The 25523-nt window shown below is 40.3% G+C and overlaps 2 protein-coding genes across 2 annotated transcripts; one reads left to right on the top strand and one right to left on the bottom strand.

Annotated features, from left to right (window-relative positions):
* The first annotated feature begins 334 nt into the window (after nt 1–334).
* lrrc74b (leucine rich repeat containing 74B) lies at nt 335–24851 on the top strand. The gene is made up of 10 exons (XM_085474208.1): nt 335–638; nt 1474–1648; nt 3019–3161; nt 7887–8019; nt 14963–15169; nt 17144–17253; nt 18282–18397; nt 18770–18848; nt 24347–24442; nt 24525–24851. The coding sequence occupies exons 1-10, from the start codon at nt 540–542 to the stop codon at nt 24639–24641; spliced, it is 1275 nt and encodes a 424-aa protein (XP_085330334.1). The 5' UTR covers nt 335–539; the 3' UTR covers nt 24642–24851.
* LOC146697455 (uncharacterized) lies at nt 19845–21085 on the bottom strand. Its single transcript, XM_085474037.1, has 3 exons — nt 20921–21085; nt 20494–20776; nt 19845–20366 (listed from the first exon to the last, which is right to left on the bottom strand). Exons 1-3 carry the CDS (start codon nt 21010–21012, stop codon nt 19845–19847), a joined length of 897 nt encoding a protein of 298 aa, XP_085330163.1. The 5' UTR covers nt 21013–21085.
* Nucleotides 24852–25523: the final 672 nt, after the last annotated feature.

The following is a 25523-nucleotide window of genomic DNA, read 5'->3' as shown; positions in this document are numbered from 1 at the left end:
TGTTTATATAAGAAAGAAACCAGAGTGGAAAGGTTTATTCAGCCAGTAGAAAGTGTTTAAGGTTGAGGCATTTTAGTTCGGGGGTGAGGTGCTCAGTTTATGAAGCAAACAATCCATTTACTTCCCCCTCCTCCTTTTCCTCCTCCTGTAAATGTTGGTTGTCATGGTTGAAAGAGTCGGCACTCAGAGTACTGAGAGTGCCATGACAACCTGTCAACAAATCAAGCCATCCAAACATGACAAAAGAACTCTGATTGGTGACTTACAGTCAGGTAGTGAAGTCCTAGCCTTTTTAATTACCACAGCAGAGTTTGCCAAGACCTTTAAGTAAGCTCTGTTGCGAGAAGACATAGTGCACCAAATCCTGCTGAAATTCAGTGCAGTGATTGAGCTCACAACGCAAATATTTTACTTGCCGTTTGGATCTAAAAGCACAAAAAAAGGACAGAAGGAAAAAAGAAAGAAATTACTAAGGAATTTCTGCATAAAGGTAGCAAAATAGTTGTCTTAGTATCAATATTACAGCTATTATCAGTGTCATGCTTCATGGGAAGAAGTTGGCCAAGCAGGTGCTGCTGCCGTCTGTGCTGGAAGACGATGACGCAGAAACAGAAAGTGGGAAGCTGCAGCTGGGGGAGGTAGGAAACCGACTATGCAGCCAAGTTTGCAAACTCTTGAGCAAGGGAAGTGTGAACGACCAGGTAGGTAAGATTAGATTCTTGAGACTGTTCAAAGGCAGAATTTCAAAAAGCTCGAGATTAAATAAGATATAGGAGACGGACTTTGGGTGAGAACTGAAAGCATGTTATAGACCTGTAAGAGCATAAAAGAGCATAATAGGTTTTAGAAATTGAGATCTTAACCAAATCTCTAGGCACGTCTAAGCACTTTCCTTGCCCTGGGCAAGGAAACACAGCCTCAAACGTACAGACTAAAGACCTGCTGCTTCCTTTTATAAACTGCTCTTTTGACCTGTGTACTCACATGAATGTATTTAAAAGAAGGGGCCTCAAAGTCATGTCCTTGTGTTTTAATTACACTTTTGGGTCCCACTGTATGAGAAATTCACTATCAGAGCTGTGCCCGAACATGTGCAGGACCTGTTCTGCTATGCTAACTAATTCTACTTATGTATTCTGGAAATAACAATATAAAGCATCACTGACTGAGACATATGTGAATGTACCATAAGCTTAGAAATAAAAGGAGTGAAAGGGAGCAAAAATAGCTTGTGGTTGAAGAGGTTAAAGAGAGGTGGGAAGAATGGAGTGGGAGGATAGGGAAGTACTTTCAAAGATTATAAAAACAGAAGGATACGATCTTAAAGACACAAGCCCACACTGATGAACTAAACACTGTAGGTATTGGTTTTATTCTCCTGGCAGTAAAATCAATCAACTCTGCTCACACAGGCAGCGTACAACAGACAGGTTTGACGAGTCACGATGTCTTACTTTCTCATTTTCCATCTAGCCAAGAATGAGCCAGACAGAGGTTGATATGCGTGGGCCAAAAGACCAACACTCAAGCCCTGACAGGAACGTGCTAGACAGAGGCACAAGACACGAGGAAGACGAAGAAAAGGAGCCTGAAGTACAGGAGTGCCTGAGCTCTGATGAGGACTATGATACAGATTTGGAGCTCGAAGGTATAATTTAATTTTGGCAACCAAAAGGAGATCAATTGGGTGGGAATGTTACAATATTTTATCATGTTTTGATAGCAAGTCTTAATTTGCTCTTGTTCACACCATCTAAGATAAGGCAAAGCCCTTTTGTCACCCATCTGTTTTTTTCCTATCTGCCTTTCCATTTTCTCAAACACCAAATGACTTTAAAAAAAAAAAGACACTCCTACATGCACCCACCCACATATGTAAGATAAGATAAGATAAGATAAGATAGAACTTTATTAATCCCTCGGGTGGGTTCCTCTGGGAAATTCGACTTCCAAAAAAAGCACAGCAACGACCAAAGTTACAGTTACAGAACTGTTATATATATATACACACACACACACACACACATATATAAATACAGAGACAAATATAAATAAAATATACAAAGGGGATAAATAGAATAAATAGGAATAAAAAATAAAAATACAAGTGAATTGCACATTTCAAGTATTGAGTCTATTGCACTGTTGACTATTTACAAAAAGTATTGCACAAGGTATTGTACAGTGAGGTGCAGAGGCACTACAGCTTAGTTGTTCCCCCCTCCTTTGTCCTCCTGTTTCCCCTCCCTCTCCCCTCCAGAGAGGAGTTAAACAGTTTGATGGCGTGTGGGACAAAGGAGTTTTTAAGTCTGTTAGTTCTTGTCTTGGGGAGAAGCAACCTGTCACTGAACAGACTCTTCTGGTTGTTTATGGCCGTGTGCAGAGGATGCCTGGCATTGTTCATAATGTCCATCAGTTTCTTTAATGTCCTTTTCTCTGCCACTGTCACCAGAGTGTCCAGTTTCATGCCGACCACAGAGCTAGCCCTCCTGATCAGTTTCTCCAGCCTGGATGAGTCCTTCTTTGCTGTGCTGCTCCCCCAGCACACCACAGCATAGAAAAGTACTCCAGCAACCACTGACTGGTAAAACATCCTCAGGAGCTTCCTGCAGATGTTAAAAGACCTCAGCCTCCTGAGGAAGTACAGTCGGCTTTGGGCTTTTTTATACAGGTGCTCTGTGTTGCATGACCAGTCCAGTTTATTGTCCACCCACAGCCCAAGGTACTTGTACTTGTTGACCACCTCCACCTCCTCCCCCTCTATCTGAACTGGCAGTGGAGTCCTATTCTGCATGTTAATGATTTCATCTCAGTCTTTGTGTCAGGCTTCCTTTTCACCAGAAATGAAAACCATCTGGTATGAATGAGCTTTCCTGACAGGGCAAAATCAACAACAAGGGATATTTCAATGTCCCACTCAAAAGGTCCTTCAATGGGAAAATGTGCAATATCACTCCTTTTTACACAAAAGGTACGGCGCGTGAACGACTGAGACAGAGTGCTGTCTTTATGTTGCAGGTAAGGAGGCGGCATACGATCTGACGAGGCAGACATGCTATGTGACAGCGTGTAAAAAGTTCCGGGTGGTCCCTGCCTCTTATTTCCTGCAGCATATGCAAAATAGCACACTGGTTATGATGCATCGTGGCCTGGGGCCTCAGGTATAGTAAAAAATAAGGCAACATTTTTAAAATTATTAGAAAGACAAAAAGGCTGATACTTTCATGGAAGGCTTTGGAGTTTGAGTTTCTGGTGACAAAAGAAAAGATTGTCAATAGTGCAGGGGAAGATGATTAATTTCTTTATTCTGTAGCTCTTTTTCTCCCTAAATGTTCCTATTTTATTATTGTTTTAAGAAATATGTTTATTGTTAGTATCATAAGTAATAATAATGCAATAATGATAATAATAATATTACCAACAAAAACATTTATACATGTTATTAATATTTTTGCTTTTTCATTTTTAGTCCAGTCCTTTTACCTGACCATTTTCAGAAGAATGTTTTTTCTGTGTTTAGTACTGACCTATGAATCACTCAGGCACAATGAATCAATGAAACAGTGAACTCATTTTAAATTTTATCTTTAGGCACTTTGTTGCTATCAGTTGGTTGTAAAATACATTAAGTACAGGAATAAATTAAGTTACCACAGTGATTTAGCCAGGTACAAAGCGAGACACTTTTGTGATACAGAAAAGTCTCACTTTAAATTCCAAGTAGCTTGCAAAACCATTAATCTTAGTTTGTAGTGCACCTGTGAAACCTACCCCTCCTGGAGCTGGGTTCTGCCAAAGGTTTCTTCCTGTTAGTCCTGTAAGTCTAGGCCACTACAAAACCTTCATTTTTGTCAGCTGTGGTTTTTGTGAAGACTGGCTGTGTATCAGGCAGGAGTAGGACCCAAAAGCAGGACATATAAACACAAGGGGTAAACTAAAAGCAGCTTTATTTAACTGAAAGTAGGTACAAAAGTCAGAAAACATGTAAAACCACATCAATGAGACTTCAGGGGCAATATACTGCAAGGGAGGGCAAAACAATGAGGAACAACACCACAAAAAACAAAGGGAGATTCTGATCATATATACATGTCAGGTAATTAGGATTAGAACACAGCTGAACAGAATCTAGCTAATGAGACAAGGTGGAAGGAGGAAAACTGAACATCGCATACACAGCACAGGAGACTATCAAAATAAGACAGGAAGTAACACACAGACTGAGAGCAAGACAGACACGTGAACTTAAATGTAATGGAATGAGTTTCCTCCATTTGTTGATAATGACTTTCACTCTAAGGCTTTGTAATTCTTTTTGGACAAATAAATGTCAATGATTTTGTTTCCCAGCTGTTCTTGACTTTCTTTAAGTCACTGCATGATTTGTTGTTTTTTCTATTTAAGCGATTTATTGATTTGACAGGTGTAGCAGTAATTAGGCAAAGGTATGGCTAAAGAAATTAGACTTAGCTTTTCAAAAAAATCAGTTTATTCACAGTTTATTCATGGGTTATAAATGGGGCAATTATTTTCTCACTTGGGGCCAGGTAGTTTTGGATAATCATCACATAAAAACTGCATTTTGTATCTACGCGGACAAATATGCCAAAAAAAAACCCAACCCCAGAGAGAGAGAAAATAAATCAGGAAAGAGCCAGAAAAAAAGTGTTAGCATAAAACTAAACTGGTAGTTTGGCTGCAGCTGGCTGTTATTTTCAGTGATAGAAAGTAGTCAACTGGCCACTAGACACTACTGAGGCCCAGCATTTCCCTCGAACCAAAAAGCAGTACCAAGAGAGGAAAAAGCTGAATTTACATTTGCCAGGTGGCCAGGAATACAAAGATGTCCTCTGACCTAACAACATTCTGCCCTACTTCGTGTTGAAATTTAGTTCTACCCAAACAGTAAAATCAGATATTGCGATTTTAAGGTATTTAAAAGAAATAGTATACTGAAGGTAAAAATTTTAACTGCTTTCCATCAGCTTTGTATTCATTATATTCTGTGCAATTTTGGGATTTACAGTAATCAAACTATATTAATATCAGAGTTAGAGTGTTATTACCCCAAAAACCACAAATTAAACTGGAGACTGAAACCAAAACTTATTTAAAAAAAAAAAAAAAAAAAGGGGGGGGGGGGGGGCTATTTCAATAATTGAGTAATCTAAGTAGTTAGAAGTTAGAAATTTAAAATTTAGTTTAATAAATTCAAGTAGTTTTAGAGTTTTGTTCCAAACAGACCGCACCAGAGAAACAGCCACACTGTGTTTAATATAGTCTTTGCAGCACTTTATGATTTCTCCCTTAGTGCATTTCATTTATTAGACCTGTCAATCTACACCCTCAGCAGCTATGCCTGGAACATTTCAAAGCAGACAATACAGCTAATTTTTTTCACAGTTTTTAGCCTTATCAGGGTCACTGAAAACATTTTTATCTGGTGTTAAAAAGTCAACACATCATTCAACATATTTCTTTCTGGCTTTAAACAGACTTTAAAGAGATGATTTTCAAGCTATTGAGGGTTAGGTACCAAAGAAAATGATGACACCATTATAAAACTGCGGTCATGCTGTATTAAAAACTGACACAGAAGGTTCAGGCCAACCCCCACAACCCTTCTCTTTTTGTGTAGAATGGAAGAATATCTCTCTTTTCTCTCCCTGGCTCACTCATCAGATCAGTTTCACCTGATGGAGGATATTTGAAATGAACCAACTGTGCAAAGGTCCTCACATGCATGTGAAAACATGCGTGTGAGTACCAGCTAGGCATGTTCAAAATCTTGTAACAGTATTTTAGATTAATCCAGGCTTTTACTCAGTGTTACTAATTCAAAGTCACATGGCTCCTTCAGGATAGATGATCATGAGATCTTTAGTAGTCAGTTCTGTGTCCAAGTCCAGCGCAGAGCGAGATTCAAAGATTTCAGTTCTTTTTCAAGGACACGGAACATAAATGGATCATCCCCAACACTTAATCATCTGTCTCCTATTGTGCTGATCCTCCTCCCAACAAAATACTTTAAACCAACCGAGGCAATCAAAACTTCAAAAGTTCACTGTGGTAGCAGTAGTAGTGATGCTACATTGTAAGTTTTATTAATAAAGTAAGCTATTGCTTCTTGGTGAGAAAAACACAAACAAATAAACACCATTGCATTGTTTAGATCATTTTCATTTCCATGCACTGACTGCAGCTTAGATTTTTTGAACAAGATGATGTAGCTGTAGATGATGTAGATGATTTGGATGTTGCTTATTAATTTGAAGAGCAAGAGCTTTAGCCAGCCTTAAAGTTAGATATTGTTGATTTGTCTTCTCTCCACTATTTTGTAAACCTAATGTGCAAAGTTTGCAAGCGTCCTTGGTCAGATTTGTGGTCAAGTTCTTTGCAGCTAACAGATACTTATCAAACAAAGCACGATTTGCATTTCACTGTGATGTTTTTCTTGTCTTAGCTAGTGGTAATGACCATTAAAGTTGCAGTAATGGATTTTTAGATGAGATAATAAAATATGCTATCAGGATTTTTACCTTAAAACATGTACCAAATCTACTCAAAACACATTAACACTAATATTGCTTTTCCTACATGATCTCCATACATTTGATTTATGCAGCAAGCGGTATTGTTAATTGTCACATTTTATCCTAAAGCCCCATTACGCTTTTCCTGCATCCCGTCTACAGTACTTGTTGTTGACAGCATTTGACAGTTCCGTTTGTAACAAGATAATCAATGTTATGACTTACCTGTCAGTTGTTTTCATTTTGTGGATACATAGCTTTGATGCTGTAGTCTGTTATATAGACCTCACCAATACTTACTCCATTATTTCACCTCTTAAGAAAACAAGCTTCTGTTCTTCTATTTTCATTCTATTGATCTATGCTGATAGAGAAAACCTATTTAATTACATGGTCCTGCTAAACATTAGAGACAAGATTATTATAGTGTCACAACCTGAAATAAACAGATTTGCACTACATTTAGTATTAAACATTAACATTTCCATACATATACACATCATTAAGGTTTCTTTATTATTCTTACAATATACTCATTTAAAAAAAGAAGAAGCACAAAACATTCAACAAAACAAAATTTAAAATTGTATTTTTGTCAATTATGACCCCTATCTATCCCTAGTAATCGATACTAATTACTGTCCTTTTTTTCATAGTAATCAGTGTAAAATACCTCTTTGGTTTTACATATCCGACTGAGGGATGAATACATTCTTTCCAAAACTGAAACTGGTCAGGCAGGGGCTTTCAGCTGCTGCACAGTTTGACATTTTTACAGGCTTGCACTGCTCTATAATGGTGTAAATGAAAGTTATAAAAGATAAATTCATTCCTCAACCAGCTCATTCCGTAGGTTCCAGCACCAGGAACATCATTCAGACAGATTAAATTGGATTTTAAATATGTCTTTATCTGTCATACACAAAGGGTAAAATCAAAAAGTGTGACTTCCAAAGGTTATCTGTTTTATGTCTAGGAAATTGATACGCTTTTTAAATCTTACAGAAATTTACTTTGCTTGCATTTAAACGTGATATACCCCGATGAGGCAGATTCTGTCCTATTTATCATCAAGTCGACTCAGTTAAGGCTTCATGCACTCAACTTTCTCATTAGCCATGCTAGAAACAATAATTTTCATGTGCTGTGAGTTTCATTTCTGACCTACGCCTCCACATCGCTCCCTTCTGCTTCATTTGTCTTGTACAGGTTTAATATTCCCCTCTCTCTCTCTGCCCACCTGTGTGAGTACATCTTTTAACAGGAATGCAGATAAGAATATATACTGCTGTGAACAAACAGAAGAAATTCACTTTGAGGATGGGTTGGGGGGGTATGGTTGTGTATTTTCAGGGCACCAAAGCACTGGCGGTTCCCCTGGTAACCAACACTTCAATACTGCGGCTGAACCTGCGAGATAATTGGATGGAAGGCATGGGTGGAGCTGCTATAGCTGAGATGTTAAAAGGAAATTGCTACATTACAGGTGGTTTTACTGTGATTTACTGTGGACTCAACACGTTGTGTTCTTTTTTTCTTTATACTTCTTAATGGCAAAGGTGGGACCCCAACATCAACATATTCAACATTTTCCGCCAATAAATATAAAACACTTACCATCTCAAGTTTCCCTTTTATATCTGTTCTTTCTCATATTGCACTACTTGTATGTGCAGTTTGGAACATGAGAACACTCTAAAGAGAAGAACAGCTATATATGGTTCCTCTACATATCATTATCCCAAAGCCTTAAAGTCCCATAAGGTGAAATTTATCCTATACACAAGATCATTGTTAGAACAAATCATTATACTGTGCAAGAAATTTCAATTTCCTGTAGGAACATGTTACTTTGTTGCAATTTATAATAAGATCTTGTGCAAACAACTTCAGATGCACACAGTCACATATTAGAGACAACACAGCTAATCAAGTTTTAACTCAGGAATGTCATGTTGTTTTTATGTATTTTTTACATAACATATTATATATTTGTCTGATAATTTCCACATTTTGTCTGATCAGTTCCTAACAACATTTAAATTTACAATAATGAATCACACCGCAGTGGGGAATATATTTCATCACAGTCTTACTGAAAGTGCAGTAACTAGTTTACGAATATTCCTCCATTGTTATCTTCTTCAATGCTATGTGTCAACATACTGCAGACCAGCTACCTGAACTTTACCCCCACAAAGGTTGATTATCTCATTAATAAATTTACATCTTCACTGTATATGATTCCAGATACAGTAGAAAATGAAAAAGCATCAAATCACAAGTATTTGATTCTCTGGTATAACTCTCAAAAATGCACCATAAAAGAGATAACTTGTAAGCTGGAGTGGAAATTGTCTCACCAATTTAGAAGATCATCATTTAGCAAATAGTTTGTTGCTCTATAAAAATAAATAAATAAAAAATCCACAAAGCTAGAACATCTTCATCATTGATTGAAAAAATAAGAACATTTGAGTTGGCTTCAGTAATTCCTCCAAATCATCAATGTGTTTTTTTAGATTCCATTCCTACAAGAGTGTTCAAAGAAGTCCTACCATTAACCTTTAATGCTTCAATCTTAAATATGTCTCTATTAAGCTACATATCACGGGCCTTTAAGATGGCAGTAGTTAAACCACTATTTAAAAAGCTAATTATAAGCCAAGCTCCAACATTCTTATTCTCTCAGAAATAATAGAGTAGTTGTAAAAAAGCTAACTGATCATCGGTTGAGGAATGGTTAATTGAAAGAGTTTTAGTCGGGCTTCAGAGCTCATCACAGTACAGAAAGAGATTTAGTGAATGTTACAAATTATCTTCTTATGGCCTCTGTTAAAAAGTCCTTGGGCCAGGGCATGCGTTACCTGCATGGGAGGAGCATGATTCCCCCAGGGGCCAACAGCCAATCAGAATGCTCACCCATTCTCTCCTTGCTGTGGCAATTAAAAGTGTAGTCGGAGAGTAACGCTGCTGCAGGCAAGTTATGGACTTGAGTTGAATCGGACTAAGGCGGGCAAGTAACCACATCCTTACTTGCCAGAGAGTGTGTGTGTTCGATGTGGGCTCGTGGCAAATAAAGTTCTTCCACTCTGACATCATTCCCCGTCTCTGACCGGATTTTATTACCAGGTAACAGTACCGAATCACGTTTCAGAGATAGTGGTCCAGGGCGTCCGCTATAACAAGTGGTCCTCGGAGCCGGATCTGATCCCTGTAATAAAAGCATGGAAGAACAGCACGCCAGGAGACACCAGGCTCTTCCTGCCCATCTTCGAGGAGTGACTATCTCCCCCGGGGGAGATCATCACTTCCCAGATCAGCACACACTCCCCCGCCGCGTTGGAGACATGAGGAGGAGCCTGGTGGGGCTCATGGATCTCCTCGGTCTGAATCTCCGGTCACTCAGGATAGTTTCCAGTCTGGATGGGACATCAGGGATCGATGGGAAGAGGACACCGAAATGTTGCAGCAGGAGAATAATAGATTGAGAAGCGAGCAGAAAGCCTTGCTGGAAGCATTGGACCAGTTGCGATTGTAGAATGCAGAGCTGGCTAAGAAAAGTGACCAGAGAATGGGCCAGCTTCACCCCCAGGCTACAAATGAGACAGAGCAGTTACGTGAGCAACTCAACCACCTCAGCAGTGTTATTACTCAGTTTCAGAGTGCATGTGATACACGACCTCCTCAACAGTTCAAGCGAAGGGACCAGTCTGCCAAGCTGGATCGGCAGGCCAGTCCTGGCCATCACAGTGGAGCAGAGTCTGATGGTGGCAAGAAACTGCATGCAGCTTCAATCCAAGGAGTTAAGGGACACATTCTCCCAGGACTTGATATGACAATGCCATATGAGGGGGCTCTGCGGGAACCTGTTAGGCAGCCAGATTCAGCTTGTCAGCACCCTTAAGAACATATAGCAACACGCCGGCATTCTCTCGAAAGGTACGCTGTTCATTCCAGACATCTTACCCGTCCCTCGAAGAGGATGGCAGCATCGGTATTGGACACCCAGCACTCTCGACGAAGAAGTTGTGATTACTCACCTGAGGGTTTCACCTTGTCAGAGAGAAAACAGCATGCAGCATCATCGTGTCACCCTCGCAGTTTGGACAGGGATTATTACCGTTTCCCAGAGCTGCCAACTGGAGGTTGGGATTGCCCCCATCGAGAGTATGGGTCGCATTACCAGGCCCCTCCAAGACCCGCGCACTCGGAGTACTATTCGTACTCTAGATCCCGACAGCCGAGCCCGGTGGGGGGTCAGGAGCGCTATTATAGGGGGTCAGCACCTACAATCCCATATTTTGTACACCCAAATCCTCAAGAGTTTGCAAGGCTGAGGATCGCATTGGAAAAAAATATCCTCCCAGCCGACGCAACAGAACAGTTTAAATTCCAAATACTGGTAGACCATCTTAAGCTGGAGGAGGCCCTGCTTATTGCTGACTCCTATAGCCATTCTAGGCACACTTATACCAACACAATGGATGCCCTCAACCAGGAGTATGGACAGCCGCATCAACTGGCACTCCAGCGTATAGCAGAGTTAATGGACGGGCCACCTGTTATGTCAGGAGATACCAAGACCTTCAGGATGTTTGCACTAAAGGTAGGCTCCCTGGTCAGCATGCTTGCACAATTAGGAAGGAAAGGAATTGTGGAGCTGGAATTTGGGTCCCACGTGTCAAGGTTGCTTGAAAAACTGCCGCATGATTTGAGGTCCAGCTTCCGTCGATATATTCATCTTCAAACCATCCCCATTCCTACACTGACTGACTTCTCACACTGGCTTGAATATGAGCTGCAGGTGCAAGTCGACATGGCATGGTTCAGCTCAAAGAGAGCAACGTTTCTGATGGCAGAGGACAGGAGGAAGTTCACCGGTAAGACAACCACAATACTGTTGAACACTGAGCCCCAAGAATCTGGTGCCGCTCCAACAGTGGCAGCAGCCAAACACAATGGGAAGAAGTATTGTCCTTATTGCAACAGCGTCGATCACTCTTTAAACAACTGCTCAAATTTCAGACAGCTACACAAAGCACAAAGGCATCACTGGATCAAGAGTAACAACCGGTGCTGGTGCTGTGGGAGGACCCACCATGCTGCAGAATGCGATCTAAAGATGCGCTGTAAGACATGCAACCAACAACATCTCCTTGTCCTCCACAAACTCAATGACAGGTCCACTAAAAATGTGCAAGCCGCCCAGGCCTCTTCTGCAACAACAGGCTCAGGTACTACACGAGTTGGAGAGGAAGAGTTGTACATTGACAAACCACTAGGAGGATGTAAAGTCCTATTGAAAATCAGTTTTACTGAGGAATGGCGATCGAGTCCTAGAGACTTATGCTGTCTTGGATGACGGGTCTGAGCGGACCATCCTTCTCAGGACCACTGCGCAGCAGTTAGGGTTAAAGGGGCAGAGCGGAGGTTGTTAAAGTCATCAGAGAAGGTCCTTTGCTACACAACTGAGATTCAGAGACTACAACGTGAAGGTTTTGTTGTCAAGCTTGAGCCTGGAGCTGACAACACTCCTGCTAGCTGGTAAATCCCACACCAAATGGTGCAGCATAACGGCAAGAATCGAGTTGTGTTCAATTGCTCATTCCAGTTCCAGGGGCAGAGCCTCAATGACCATCTCCTCCCTGGACCTACTTTGGGGCCAACCCTCCTGGCAGTGCTTTTGAGGTTTCGACAGCACCCCGTCGCCTTCAGCAGCAACATCCGTAGGATGTTCCATCAGGTCCGCCTACTAAAAGAAGACCAGCCACTCCTCCGATTCCTCTGGCGGGACTGTAAACGTGACGACCCCCCTTTTGTATAGGAGTGGAGAGTACTCCCTTTCGGCACCACATGTAGCCCCTGCTGCGCTATCTTTGGGGAAGACGTCCGTGAGACTGTGATGTAATCATTCTATGTCGACAACTGCCTCCGGAGCTTGGCGACAGAGGTAGAAGCTAAAGTACTTGTGGAGAAACTACAGAAGCTTCTGGCTGATGGAGGTTTTGAGTTAAGACAATGGGCCAGTAACCAGCCCTCAATCATCAGCCACCTGCCCCCAGAGCTTAGATCAGACAGCGCTGAGCTCTGGATCACACATGGCAAACCTGATCAGAAAGAAGCTGCACTGGGGCTCCATTGGCACTGCTCATCAGACAGGCTGTACTACAAGCTCCACACTCTTGACCATCCTCAAGTGACCCTGGAGAAGGCATTCGACCGTGTCCCTCGGGGCGTCCTGTGGGAGGTGTTGCGCGAGTATGGGGTGTCTGGCCCATTGCTACGGGCCATTCAATCCCTATACAACCGTTGCAAGAGCTTGGTTCGCATTGCCGGCAATAAGTCGGACTCGTTCCCGGTGGGTGATGGGCTCCGCCAGGGCTGCCCTTTGTCTCCGGTTCTGTTCATAATTTTTATGGACAGGATTTCTAGGCGCAGCCAAGTGGCGGAGGGCTTTCGCTTTGGTGGCCTCAGAATCTCATCTCTGATTTTTGCGGATGATGTGGTTCTGTTGGCTTCATCGGGTGAGGGCCTCCAGCTCGCACTGGAGCGGTTCGCAGCCGAGTGTAACGCAGCGGGAATGAGGATCAGCACCTCCAAATCTGAGGCCATGGTTCTCAGCCGGAAAAGGGTGGAGTGCCCACTCCGGGTCGGGGATGAGTTCCTGCCCCAAGTGGAGGAGTTCAAGTATCTCGGGGTCTTGTTCGCGAGTGATGGGAGAAGGGAGCTGGAGATCGACAGACGGATTGGGGCTGCGGCTGCAGTAATGCGGACGCTGCACCGGTCAGTCGTGGTGAAGAGGGAGCTGAGTGTAAAAGCGAAGCTCTCAATTTACCGGTCGATCTACGTCCCTACCCTCACCTATGGCCACGAGCTGTGGGTAGTGACCGAAAGAACGAGATCGCGGATACAAGCGGCGGAAATGAGCTTCCTCCGAAGGGTGGCTGGCCTCTCCCTTAGAGATAGGGTGAGAAGTTCGGCCATCCGGGAGGGGCTTAGAGTAGAGCAGCTGCTGCTCCACATCGAAAGGAGCCAGCTGAGGTGGTTCGGGCATCTGGCAAGGATGCCCCCTGGGCGCCTCCTGGGCGAGGTGTTCCAGGCATGTCCCACCGGGAGGAGGCCCCGGGGCAGACCCAGGACACGCTGGAGAGATTATATCTCTCGGCTGGCCTGGGAACGCCTTGGTATTCCCCCGGACAAGCTGGAGGAGGTGGCTGGGGAGAGGGAGGTCTGGACCTCTTTGCTTAGGCTGCTACCCCCGCGACCCGACCTCGGATAAGCGGATGAAGATGGATGGATGGATGGATGGTGTTCACAAGATTAAAACAAAAAACAAGCCCAATTAATCTTTAGATGGATATGAAAAGTAAATGAGTCATGTTTACTGAAAAACACTGAAGCCAGTGATACCATGCTGTTATCATCAGCAGGCTATCAAGCTCTATTGACCACTCTATCATGTTTATGTGAACGATAAAGATAATCTTTTTCTGTTGAGGCTGGCAGAATTGTTGTAAGTATAAAACTGGTTTAAACAGAACGTTTGACCTTATGACTTATAGAAAGTGAAGGTATCACTGAATACAAGATAATGGTGGAGGTCAGCGTGAATGTCTGTAAATGTGCACACTTACAAAATGTTTTACTGAGAGACACAAATGTTGACCTAAGGGTGGTGCTTGAAGAAAACTAGCTTATTGGGATTCATCATTAGAGCAGTCTATCCAGTCTGTTTCAGTAAAAGCTAAAGCATGTTGCAGCTGCTGCTGGTGCTAGATAAAATATTAGGGATCAGGAGAAGTAGTTATAATTCAGTTTCGGGGGGGATAGGAATGCCTGTAATCTTGAACCAAATTGCTGGTCCAGTTGATTTGCTGCAGTTGAAATGCACATTGTCACTATATACTAAATGCATCATTTCTCAGTTACTTTTGTGTTTTGTGTTTTCAGATAAGCCATCAAAAAATCCAACTTAATTCATTTTTAATTTAAAAATTAGTTGATTAACTTAAATAGTATGCAATAGCTAGGAAGGTCATTTCAGACACATTGCTATAGTAGTGAGAAGACAGTATCTAAAAACAGTGATTTATTTTTCAGATTCAAAAGCTTTATCAAATGCACTCCCCAGCTAAACCTATCGCATTTAAACTGAATTTTCCTCTACCTCCTCCCAAAGGAAATTTACTCCAAAAATAGAGACAGTATGTGAGAAATATGTGAAATTCAGAAAAAATAAAGCAGAGGAAATGATTCATCTTTTTTTGTGAAATACTGTACTGCAATAATGACAATTACCAAATGCTCAAAAACATTTTGAGAGTGCTATTTGGTCTTTTTGGAACCTTCTTGTGTTTAGTTTACTTGCCACTTTTATTGGTCTCTTTTCACCTTGCATGATGTTTCAATTTGTGTGTCAATCCCAGAGGTGGACCTGTCCAATAACAATCTAGAGGTTTATGGAGCCAAAGCCATAGCTGGTATGCTTAAAGAGAACATCACCCTGGTGAGACTCATTCTGTCAGGAAACCATTTCACAGACCGGTCCACTGAACACCTCTGCCCAGCGCTGATCACCAACACCAAACTACAGCACCTCGACCTCAGCTACAATGCTCTGGGGGAGAGTGCAGGTAGCAAAGTAATTAGTTTTGTAAAGGTCTCATAGTTTCTATAAGGCTGTAGCCTTTCAAAGATTGAAACAGTACCCATGACTCCAGTTTTTATTAAGATGATATTAAAGATTTGTGCAAGAGATACAGTTTTTCACATATTTTCCATTAACAGCACCAGATAACTGAACTTCAGGACCTAGAAATTATATGTTGCATCAATAAATCGCAAAAGACCTTAAGGCAGTGTGGGGAATAGGATGTAAATTCTTTTTCTTTGCTTTTCATCTTAATTTGGGCCTTTAAAAAAATCTGCCCTCTGATTTCCTGATTTCCACGAGAAACCAGCAGCAGAGATTAGAAGGCACAGACAAGATCCATTACTAATGTTGGCCTAAGGTGTAGCTGCTAGTTTTAATTTTGGTTAGCCAGATAGGATTAAAGGGTTAACTGGGCAAACTGGAGAGCACAGTCCAAAATATTAGTGTAGACTACTATAATTTCCTATATAATTGTCCTGTAATTTCACTTACAGTGTAGATAAAACCATTGAAAATATAAGGCACACAACTATTTAAATACACTCATTGGTGCATAGTTTCCCTTTCCATCTTTTGAAGATAGTTTTTAAAGACAAGCAAAATAATTTATTTAAGGATTTTATTGCCTAAAATCAACGTTATTCTGTGTTTACTTTTCTTTTTTATCTGTACATAAATGAGTAGAACAAAATTGATATAGGATTTTTAAGGCCAAGAGATAACAATACAGAAAATTGTATATACATATTAGCCAGTATTCGTTTTTCTTTCAGGCACACAAAACATAAACAGATTTCCTAGCATTTGTTATCTATAGTTATTTGTCTAGAGTGCCCTCTGTTGGACAAACTATGTAATGCCAATACTCATAACATGGCTAAAGAATGTTTCTCCCACTACTTACTTACTTTTTTTTAATCACACGTTATAAATACTGATATCTGTAGATCAGCAAGTAGTAATATCGGCCTTTGTATCAGCCCACCCATAAATTGGTTGGATACCATCAATGATTATTTTCAATATGCCAATAGCTGCTGAAGTCATCGTATATGCTATTTTTGCTCTCTTTTCCATTTATAATTAATGTACAATAAAGGCCTGTGAAGTGACTATTACTGCAGATTTATTTAACATTAGGACTATACTGTATGTAAGCATGTAAGCAGAAGGGGGGTGGGAGAGGGGTTCTGCTGTCATAAAAGATTTTGCCATAATGGTGCAGCCTTATCTCCAAGCAGTCATAAGACAGCATGCAGCAGCAGATTGTGGCATTCAAAGGTCAAGCACATTTCGCCTTCATTAAAACCTCTTTCAATTATCATGCGGATGAGCTTTGTGACAGGCACCTTGTGGAAGAATGGCAGACCAGAGCACTGAGCATCTGATATAGATAATTGAAAATAAATCTACATGAGGGAAAGAGGACACCACCATATCATATCGCTATGATTCATCCCCACATGCTCTATCCTGTATTCCTCAATGCTTCTGCTGATATGTCAAAGTACATTTTTATGTGTTTTAAGCGCACTCTAGCATGTACCAAAAGTGTATCAGTCAAACACACTGACATTCATGCTATGGCATTATGGCTTTTCCAGCTGAGCACATTATCTTGAGTGATTATGAACCACCGAGTGTCATGCAGTTTTTTATATTTATGGAAAATGTCAGTGACATGATGAGGGGTATATATTTTTGTCCAAGATAGTTACCTCTATAGTCGTCACTCAGTAAAGCGTTAAGGGAATATAGTGGAGATGATACAATATATTACATTAGATACACATTATAATTATTCATGAATAATGAATAAACAGACTCACTATTTCTAAACAAGCCTTTATATGAGGATGAGTACATTTCATTGTTTTAAAAATGCAATAATGCAACTATTTATTTTATCAAATTGCTCTGAATTATTCTTATGTTCATTTTCTATTTTCACAAGGGGAACACATGGGAGATGCTCTGTCTGAGAACACCGGGCTGAGATCGCTAAACCTGGCATGGAATTGCATTCGACAAAAAGGAGCAGTAATGCTGGCCAATGGTCTTGGGGTAATACACTTGGACATGAATGTGTAAATCCTAGATTAGCTTTCTGACCTTATGCAAGACAAAGAAGATCTAATGGTACAGTGAAAAATAAGACTAAAGTACATTGATTAGTTGAAGCCATCAAATAACAAATTATCCTAAGTTAAAATAGCGGTATGTCAAATGAAAGTGGCTAAAAATATCACATCTGGTGTTAGGCATAAATAATTTACCAGTCAAGTAAAAATATTTAACTTCATGTGCATAACCAAAAAATGTATACTAGTAACCCTCCATTTTCTAACTCCACATCCCAGTTACATCAGATTTTGCACAACTTCCCCTAAAGCTATGAAAGGCTTTATATAACTTCCTCATATCTGCATTTGTAACCAATGAAACCAGTAAAAAAAAAAAAAAAAACACAAAACATGAAAGTAAGTCCCTCTTTAAAATGGCCTTGAACTGAAAAATTGGGAATCCAATAAAAGGAAAGTACAAAAAAAAAAACGTTTGTGAACTGTACCTTTGGCCACCCACCTTTGACAATATTTATACATAAAGCGATCTGTTTATCTGAATTGATAATGACTGAAATTTTGACTAAGTGGAGTGGAAACTCCCAAACCAGGGATACTTATCTGGTAAAAGAATTATAACAACATCATAATGATGCTACACTGACATCAAAACCTATTAAGATTAATAATATGGTAATTGCTAATTGCAGACGACATCTCATATCTTGGCTGACTCCCTTATCCTGCTTTGTGAAGCAGCCCCCCAGGCAGGTATTCATCAAGCATCTCACTGCAAGAGAAGCTATACAGTAGTTTTCCTTTCCCTATCTTATTGACCAACATGGCCAAGTGGACCCTGATCACTGGCAGGTGTGATTGATTCACACCCTGGCAGGGATTTTTAATTCAGAATCTATACTTCACTGTCATTTTTAAAGTAAGATATTTCTTTTGTTGAGATTTAATCTTGTTAGAGAACTTGTTCAAGTTGTCCCTTTAAGTATTGATACATTCTTTTGTGTGTTTCAGGAAAATGTTTTTCTTAGAATACTGGATCTGTCATTTAATGGCTTTGGGAAAGAAGGAGCCAGTGCTTTAGGACAGGCTCTTAAAGAGAACAATGTTTTAGAAGAGTTAAATATCAGGTATGTGTCTTTGTTGTGTTACTATCGAATGATCAGATTAGTGAGTAGAAATTGAGAGCTCAAGCCACGATCATTTTCACAAATTAGAATTCACAATCTTATCTTTCACATTGTTTATAAACTTCCTGGCGAGTTCAAACTACTCTTCCAGACTGATTCTAATCGATCTTAAATGGTGATTACCCTTTTTCTTAAAGAAAGAAATCAAATAATCCAGTTTCCTCTGCTGTTTGCTTAACTTTTTTAGTAAAACAGATTTGCTTTACAAATTCACTTGGATGAATAATGCCATTTTAAAAAGTAACACTTTATGATTGCTTCCCTCACACTCCAACACACACTCTTGTTTTCTGCTTTTGTTTCTCGCCACAGTAACAACCGAATACCCCCTGAAGGAGCGATCCACCTCGCCATGGGCCTCAAAGTAAACAAGACAATCAAATCCCTGAATGTAAGCTGCTGAAAAGAGATTGGTTCTAGCTTCACGAGCAATGGGGGGCATCAGTGGATAAAATAGGATAAATAAATGGATCAGTGTACTTCATTTTAATGTAAATGCTCAAGCTGAATTGTCAGGTGCTCAGCTCAGCTGACTGAAAAAGTTATAGAGAACATGCTAAATTGAGTTAAATTCTGCCAATCGGATACTGACTGCTTGTGCGCTCCTGTGTTCGAAATCTTTCATAGCATATGCAAGTTTTAAAATGTACGCAAACTAATGAACAATCTTTGAAGATTAATCAATTGAAAATTCTTTGATATGCGAAGCATCCAAATATTCCTGAAACAAATTATACTTTGTTTGAAAGCATAAAGGTTCACAATAAAATAATAAAATCATTGTGAGAAACTCAGACTAAGCAACAATAGCAGCAGTTGCTTCTTTTACAGTTTTTCTCGATTGCTAAAACACATTTCCTGAAACTACGCCTCATATCCTCACAACAGGAAACACAAATCCATAACATCTCACTCAATTTCCCAAACATCCTATTTCCAGGTCAAAATGAAGCTCTACACCCAAAACTATTCACTCCTGCTGAAAAACCAAACTTTGCCCACAGACATCAAACACAAGCCCTCAAAAACACACACACTACAACAGAGTTTTGCACACTGGTACAATTAATTCAAAACAATAGTTCCAAAACAAATAGGTTGCTTATGGTTCTCCCCTTCAAAACCCTTGTCACATGATAAACACAAAAGACGCAACCAATGTATGTACAGTGGCACATTGTCATTCATGTACTATACAGTACAACACACACCAGAAACATTATCCCACCTCAGCATCTTGTCTTTGGTCTGGGTCAGGCCAGAGAATCTCATCCACATCACAGGCTATATTGGCCCCAGCCAGGCAGCGGGGGTAAAATCCTCTTGCATGCCTGATCCACCCCTGGCATGCAAGAATTAAGGTAGCATAAGGAAAAACTTGATATGTCTAGGCAGGCCTCTTCCATGGCCTGAAGGAGGTGAACATGGACATAAGGTTCTCAGTCACTTTCCACCGCCATGCCGAAAATAACTCCTCTATCGAGTTTAGAAAGGGAGAGTATGCAGGCAGAAAGATATTAGAAAACCTTGGGTTATTGGTAAACCAGTCACGAACCAGAGCAGCGCGATGGAAGCTGACGTTATCCCACACAACAACGTAGTGAGGCTGCTCTGGCTGTGCTGGTTCCCTGTAGTCCAGCTGGAACATATGTTGTCTTAAACCATCAAGAAAAGCAAGGAGAAGCATAGTGTTATAGGGTCCTAGTACGGCATGGCGGTGGAGTACCCCTCGTTGGCTGATGGCTGCGCACATAGTGACATTCCCCCCACGCTGATCAGGGACATTTACAATAGCCCGATGGCCAATTATGTTCCTCCCCCTTTTCCTTCTTTTGGTCAGGTTAAAACCTGCCTCATCCACAAAGATTATTTCATGGGGAACAGGCCGTCCTTCAATCTCAAAGATTCTCTGCAAAACACATAACACAGTAGAGTCAATCGGTACCCTGAACCACAGTTCAAGAGTGCTGAAATGGCAGCATAAACTGCCATGCTGTGATGGTACACAATACTTTATACAGTATCAAAACTCATACCTGAACATATTCCACACGTTGGTTTTTCACTCTGTCAGAGTTTCGTTCGAAAGGGACTCGGTATGCCTGTTTCATCCGGAATTGATTCTTTCGGAGGATGCGGTCAATTGTGGAGAGGCTGATGGCATGTATGCCTCGAAAAAGATGATCATCCTCAATCACTCTCCTTTGAATCTCTTGCAGGCGGATTACATTATTTGCAATTACCATGTTTACAAGTTCCCTCTCTTGCTCCTCCGACAAAAGCCTTAACCTGCCTCCACCAGGTGGTCGTCTCTGTGTCCTACAAAAATAGAAGCACTCATTACTGTAACTGTCACACATTCATTTTACAGGCAAATAATGGAAACATACTGAAACTCAAGACACATAAGTTCAGTAACTTAAACGTTACTGTACAAAGCAGTCTTACTGCAAGTACACCTACCTGTTTTCCTCCCTGAAGGTTCTGATGATGGAGGCAACAGTGAAGCGACTCAAATTTGGTTGTACTCGTTGCCCAGCCTCCCTCATAGTCATCCCATGGACAAGGACATGGTCAACTAAAGTGGCTCGAATTTCATCCGAGACTGACTGTCTTGTTGCCCTTGCTCTTCCCCTTCCTTGTCGCCATCGTTCTCCACCTCCTTCACCACGTCCTCCTCCACCTCTCCCTCCTCCCTGTTGTCCTAGACCACCTCCTCCTCCTCTTCCACCATGTCCTCCTCTTTCACCATGTCATGTCCTCTTCCTCCACCACGTCCTCCTCCTTCAACACGTCCTCTTTCTCCACCACGTCCTCTTCCTTTGCATCTCTTTGGATCCATTGTTTCAAACCTGAATGAGCTGACTTTGGCCCTTTTATCTATCCATCGCAGGTTCTGATTGGTGTGTGCTAAATTTTGACTCCTAGTGTTTCCACCTGGTTAATTGTGTGCTAATTGAGCTCAAGCTATGCTGACTTAAGTTAACATTATTGCATGCTAGTGCTTTCTAAATGACTACATGGTGTAAGCACTGTAAAATGTAGGGATTTGTGTGTAGAGTTTTGCAGTAACAGTTCACCAAATTTGAGTCATGTGTCAAAGCAGGGAATAGTGTTTATAGTTCAGGGAAATGGGTGAGCTTTTTGAACAATAGCGTTACGGTTTTGAAATTTTAGTTTAGAGGCCTGGTTATAGTGTTTAAGCAATCGAGAAAAACTGTAATATGATAGCACACTAACCCAATTTTGAATATAGCTGAAATAGTAGTCCTGGGTGGTCTTTGTCATTGTTTTTTATTTTTTCAGCTTATAATGCTTTCAGGCGGTGAAAAGTCTGTGCTGCCGGCAGGACATTTAAGCACTTGTACTCTCTTTCTAAGAAGCAATTGTTTTGATAGCTGCAGTATATTGTTTTTAGCATTGTCTTTTTCAGACCTTCTTAAAAAAGATGTTGTTTGGACGACAGCATATTTTGCCCAATATATAAAATCTGTTTCAGTCATGATGATTCCTTTCCAGAGGCACGAGCTGCAATTTCCATAGGCATTGATATACCCCCATACCATCAGAGGTATGCAGGATTTTAAACTAAGTTTTGATAATAAGTCAGACAGTCCCTCTCCTCTTTAATCTGGAGGATGCAGGGCCCATGATTTCCACAACGAGTTTCAAATTTTGACTTGTCTAACCACAGAACAGTTTTCCACTTTGCCTCAGTCCATTTTAAATTAGCTTTGGCTGACAGAAGATGGCATTTCTGGATAATGTTCACATATCTTTGCATCACAGAGCTTTAACCTGCATTTGTGGATGGCACGGCGAACTGTGGTCACAGAATTCTGGAAGTGTTCCTTAGTTCAGTTTCCCTGATAGGCAGTGCTGCTCTAAGATACTCTTTTCATACCTAATCATTTTCCTGACCTGTACTCAGTTTTTCCAGATGTTTCTTTCTAGTAAGCTATTTTTTTAGCCTTTTTTTACTCCTCTTTGGAGACGTGTTGCTGAATTAAAAATGGCATAATATTCTTCATGAAATAGTAAAATGTCTTGGTTTAAGCATTTGAATTGTTTTCTATCTTCTACTGTGAATAAAATATGAGTTTATGACATTTTTACATTTCATTACATTTTTTGCTCTCTGTTTTATTTTGTTTCTGTTAACATTTTCATTTTGGAATTGTGTTTGCACCTATACTGACTTCATTATTTGAAATGCTGGTTTCTCATGAGCGAACTGTCTCCAAACTTTTAGTCATCATTTAAAAAGAGGTGTGTGTGTGTGTGTGTGTGTGTGTGTGTGTGTGTGTGTGTGTGTGTGTGTGTGTGTGTGTGTGTGTGTGTGTGTGAAGGAAATCTCCGTCCCTGGTTTCTCCGTGGATCGGGTTTCCTCCGAGGCGTGGGCACCTATAAGCAGAGTTTTGTATAAGATTCAAAATTATTCAAAGTAACACTCAGGTATGCCGTTCAGCTGGGTTAGTTACGACGTCGGGAGCAGTTAGGAGAACAAAATGATACAGAGACTGTTCAGGTTGCTTTCCCAAAATCAACTCAAAGGTTTATTCATCAGACAACAGTTTATATAGAGGAAAAAGGTTCGTGTGTCAGCAGATTCTCAGTTCAAACCGGTACAGACCAAATAAGGAAACGTCTTCCTGCCCTCTGAGCAAAGAAGTATCCTTTGTATAGTTTATCAGTTCAACTACAATTTATGATTATCCCAGCAAAATACACTCCTAGACATAGAATACAGAGTTCTTTCATTAGTGAATTCTGAAACAAACCACCTGGCCTTTAACAAGCCTTGTTCTAAGAGATAAAGAAGGGAAGATGGGAGTAAGGGAGTGATCTCTGTGGTGTTTTCAACCTTGAGGTACCATCCTGTGATTCTTACACATTAATTCTTGGGTCACAGAGAAAGAGAAAAACAACTAGTAAATGGGCCTTATTGAGTAACAGTTTTCCTGTATAATATCACTATAAAACAATATCCTCTAAATGCTACCATGGTATCAAAATATCACAACAGTGTGTGTGTGTGTGTGTGTGTGTGTGTGTGTGTGTGTGTGTGTGCGCGCGTGTGTGTGTGTGTGCGTGTGTGTGTGTGTGTGTGCGTGTGTGTGTGTGTGTGGTGTTAAGAAGGTGAATTTGTATCTGCTTCTATTATTTCAGCTGTATATTTCCTTGTATATTGTTTAGATTGACTCTGGAGAATTACATAATGCAAATTTTGAATTAAAATAATAATAGACCAAAACCATCCCAGGAATAAAGGAATAAGCTGGCATTTGGGGACATACCATAGATATAAATGAATGTCTACCTCTACCAGCTGGTTAGTTTAGTGGAGTATAAACACTGAAAAATAGTGGCTCTGTGATTACACAGTCTGCCTAACACTGTCTGACGTGTTGTAGTTTGTTTAATCTGTAGAAAAACTAAAGCGTAAGGAAAAACAGTTTCCAGTTTTATGGGAATTACAAGTACAGCTTTCTTGGCATTAAGCGGTATAACAGCAAAGACTCCAGGAAGTTATTGGTTCCTTCCCAGAACCCACATAAACAGCTAATTATCATTTTTACAAAAAAAATTGCATTCAACTAGTTAATTATTGAATTTCATAAGTGCTCTTGGCTGGACTTGGCTAAGTTAATTGACTAACTTCACGGGAGCTGAACAGATGTGAGAAGTGTACCGATTTTGGCATTTAAATCTCCACCAGAATAAGAAAACATGATGAACTATTTTTTGTACATAGCTTCACTGAGGAGATATGATGATATGAAGGGTAGAAATATTTTTTAAAGTCAATAATAGGAAGGTTCTTCATCACTTGCCTATCCAGAACATAACAATTTTTGCTGTTTTTTCTTGTGTACTGTGTGTAACCAGATTGGTAGGAACCCCATCCTGAATGCTGGATGCTATGGGATCCTTAAATCTGTACAGGACAACCCAGATTCAGCCTTGGAGACTTTAGACTTTTCAGTAAGTCACACGTCTTAGGTCCTTGACATTTTTTCCAAGTGTTCTCTTATTCACTAGTTCCTCTGTGTATCACTTTCTCTAGGACATCACAGTAAGCCGGGATTTTGACGACTTGTATACAGCAGTGAAAGAAATATTCCCTGCGCTTAGAGTAAATCATGGGGGCCGCTTTGGCACATTCAGCAAAGCAAAAGCTTGAAAAGTGTTACTGTAATTGCTGTACTTTTATGCCAGCAAAGATGGAAGAAATCTTGTCAAAGCCCTATGGACGTTTTCATCAACAGATAAACCAAAGGATGCATGCCTGCAAAAATATAACTTTTAAAAAGATGTCTTTTTTTGTTGTTAAAGAGCCATGAGAGCATATCCTTCTGAATAAAATGCACTGTGAATAAATAAAACTTCTTAAATACCCAATCAATTGAAAATAAAAGCAATTCAGATGCTCATTTTCCAGTAGAAACACCATGTGTGTAGTGTTTAAAACAAATTTATTTGATGAAGTCATAGAAAATAGGCATAAAATAGAGGTATTGAGTATGATTCTTTTTAGATATGATCTGATTTGATGTTATATAATGTCAGTGGGTAGAATGATGGAGAGGATCAGAGAGCACTGTATTGTGTATGAAAAGAAGTGAAAGTGGGTTGCACAAAAAGGATTTAAGTACTGCATGACTAGTCTAATAGAAAAACCAGCTTTGAAAGAACAGTCCACTATTAGATAAGAGACCTGTTTACTGAGGCAGGACAACTCGAGCTGTGTTAGATACATACAGTGAGCTGTCATTTGTATGCATGTACTGTATCTCTCCCACACACCACTAAATGATCTTAAGCCAAGTTATTTTATTCCAGAACACTGTATGTAACATGTAATGTATATGCATTTGAATACATTTGACAACTAATTGGTTTATTTTGGGGCTTTTTAATAGCTTGTAGGGATTTGGGTCATCTTACGACTACATTTGCATATTTTTTCATTAACAAATAATCAATACTTATTACTATTACTACTTTAGTTACATATGTACTGTATCATAGAATTAAACCCTCTGATCATTTGGCTGCAAACAAC

The sequence above is a fragment of the Copadichromis virginalis genome, linkage group LG12, assembly GCF_057382275.1.
Source record: "Copadichromis virginalis isolate Kocher_CV1m ecotype Utaka linkage group LG12, C_Virginalis_male_GT1.1, whole genome shotgun sequence".
NCBI classification, from domain to species: Eukaryota; Metazoa; Chordata; class Actinopteri; order Cichliformes; family Cichlidae; genus Copadichromis; species Copadichromis virginalis.
Note: the sequence above shows the minus strand (reverse complement) of the source record. Positions and strands in the feature narration are given on the sequence as shown.

Coding starts and splice junctions, on each gene's coding strand:
- lrrc74b (XM_085474208.1), top strand. CDS start 540: ATGCTTCATGGGAAGAAGTTGGCCAAGCAGGTGCTGCTGCCGTCTGTG. Junction 17,254..18,281: donor TGCTGGCCAATGGTCTTGGG/GTAATACACTTG, acceptor TGTGTGTTTCAG/GAAAATGTTTTTCTTAGAAT. Junction 18,849..24,346: donor AGACAATCAAATCCCTGAAT/GTAAGCTGCTGA, acceptor GTGTGTAACCAG/ATTGGTAGGAACCCCATCCT.
- LOC146697455 (XM_085474037.1), bottom strand. CDS start 21,012: ATGACTATGAGGGAGGCTGGGCAACGAGTACAACCAAATTTGAGTCGC. Junction 20,777..20,920: donor ACCTTCAGGGAGGAAAACAG/GTAGGTGTACTT, acceptor CTATTTTTGTAG/GACACAGAGACGACCACCTG. Junction 20,367..20,493: donor AACGTGTGGAATATGTTCAG/GTATGAGTTTTG, acceptor TGTGTTTTGCAG/AGAATCTTTGAGATTGAAGG.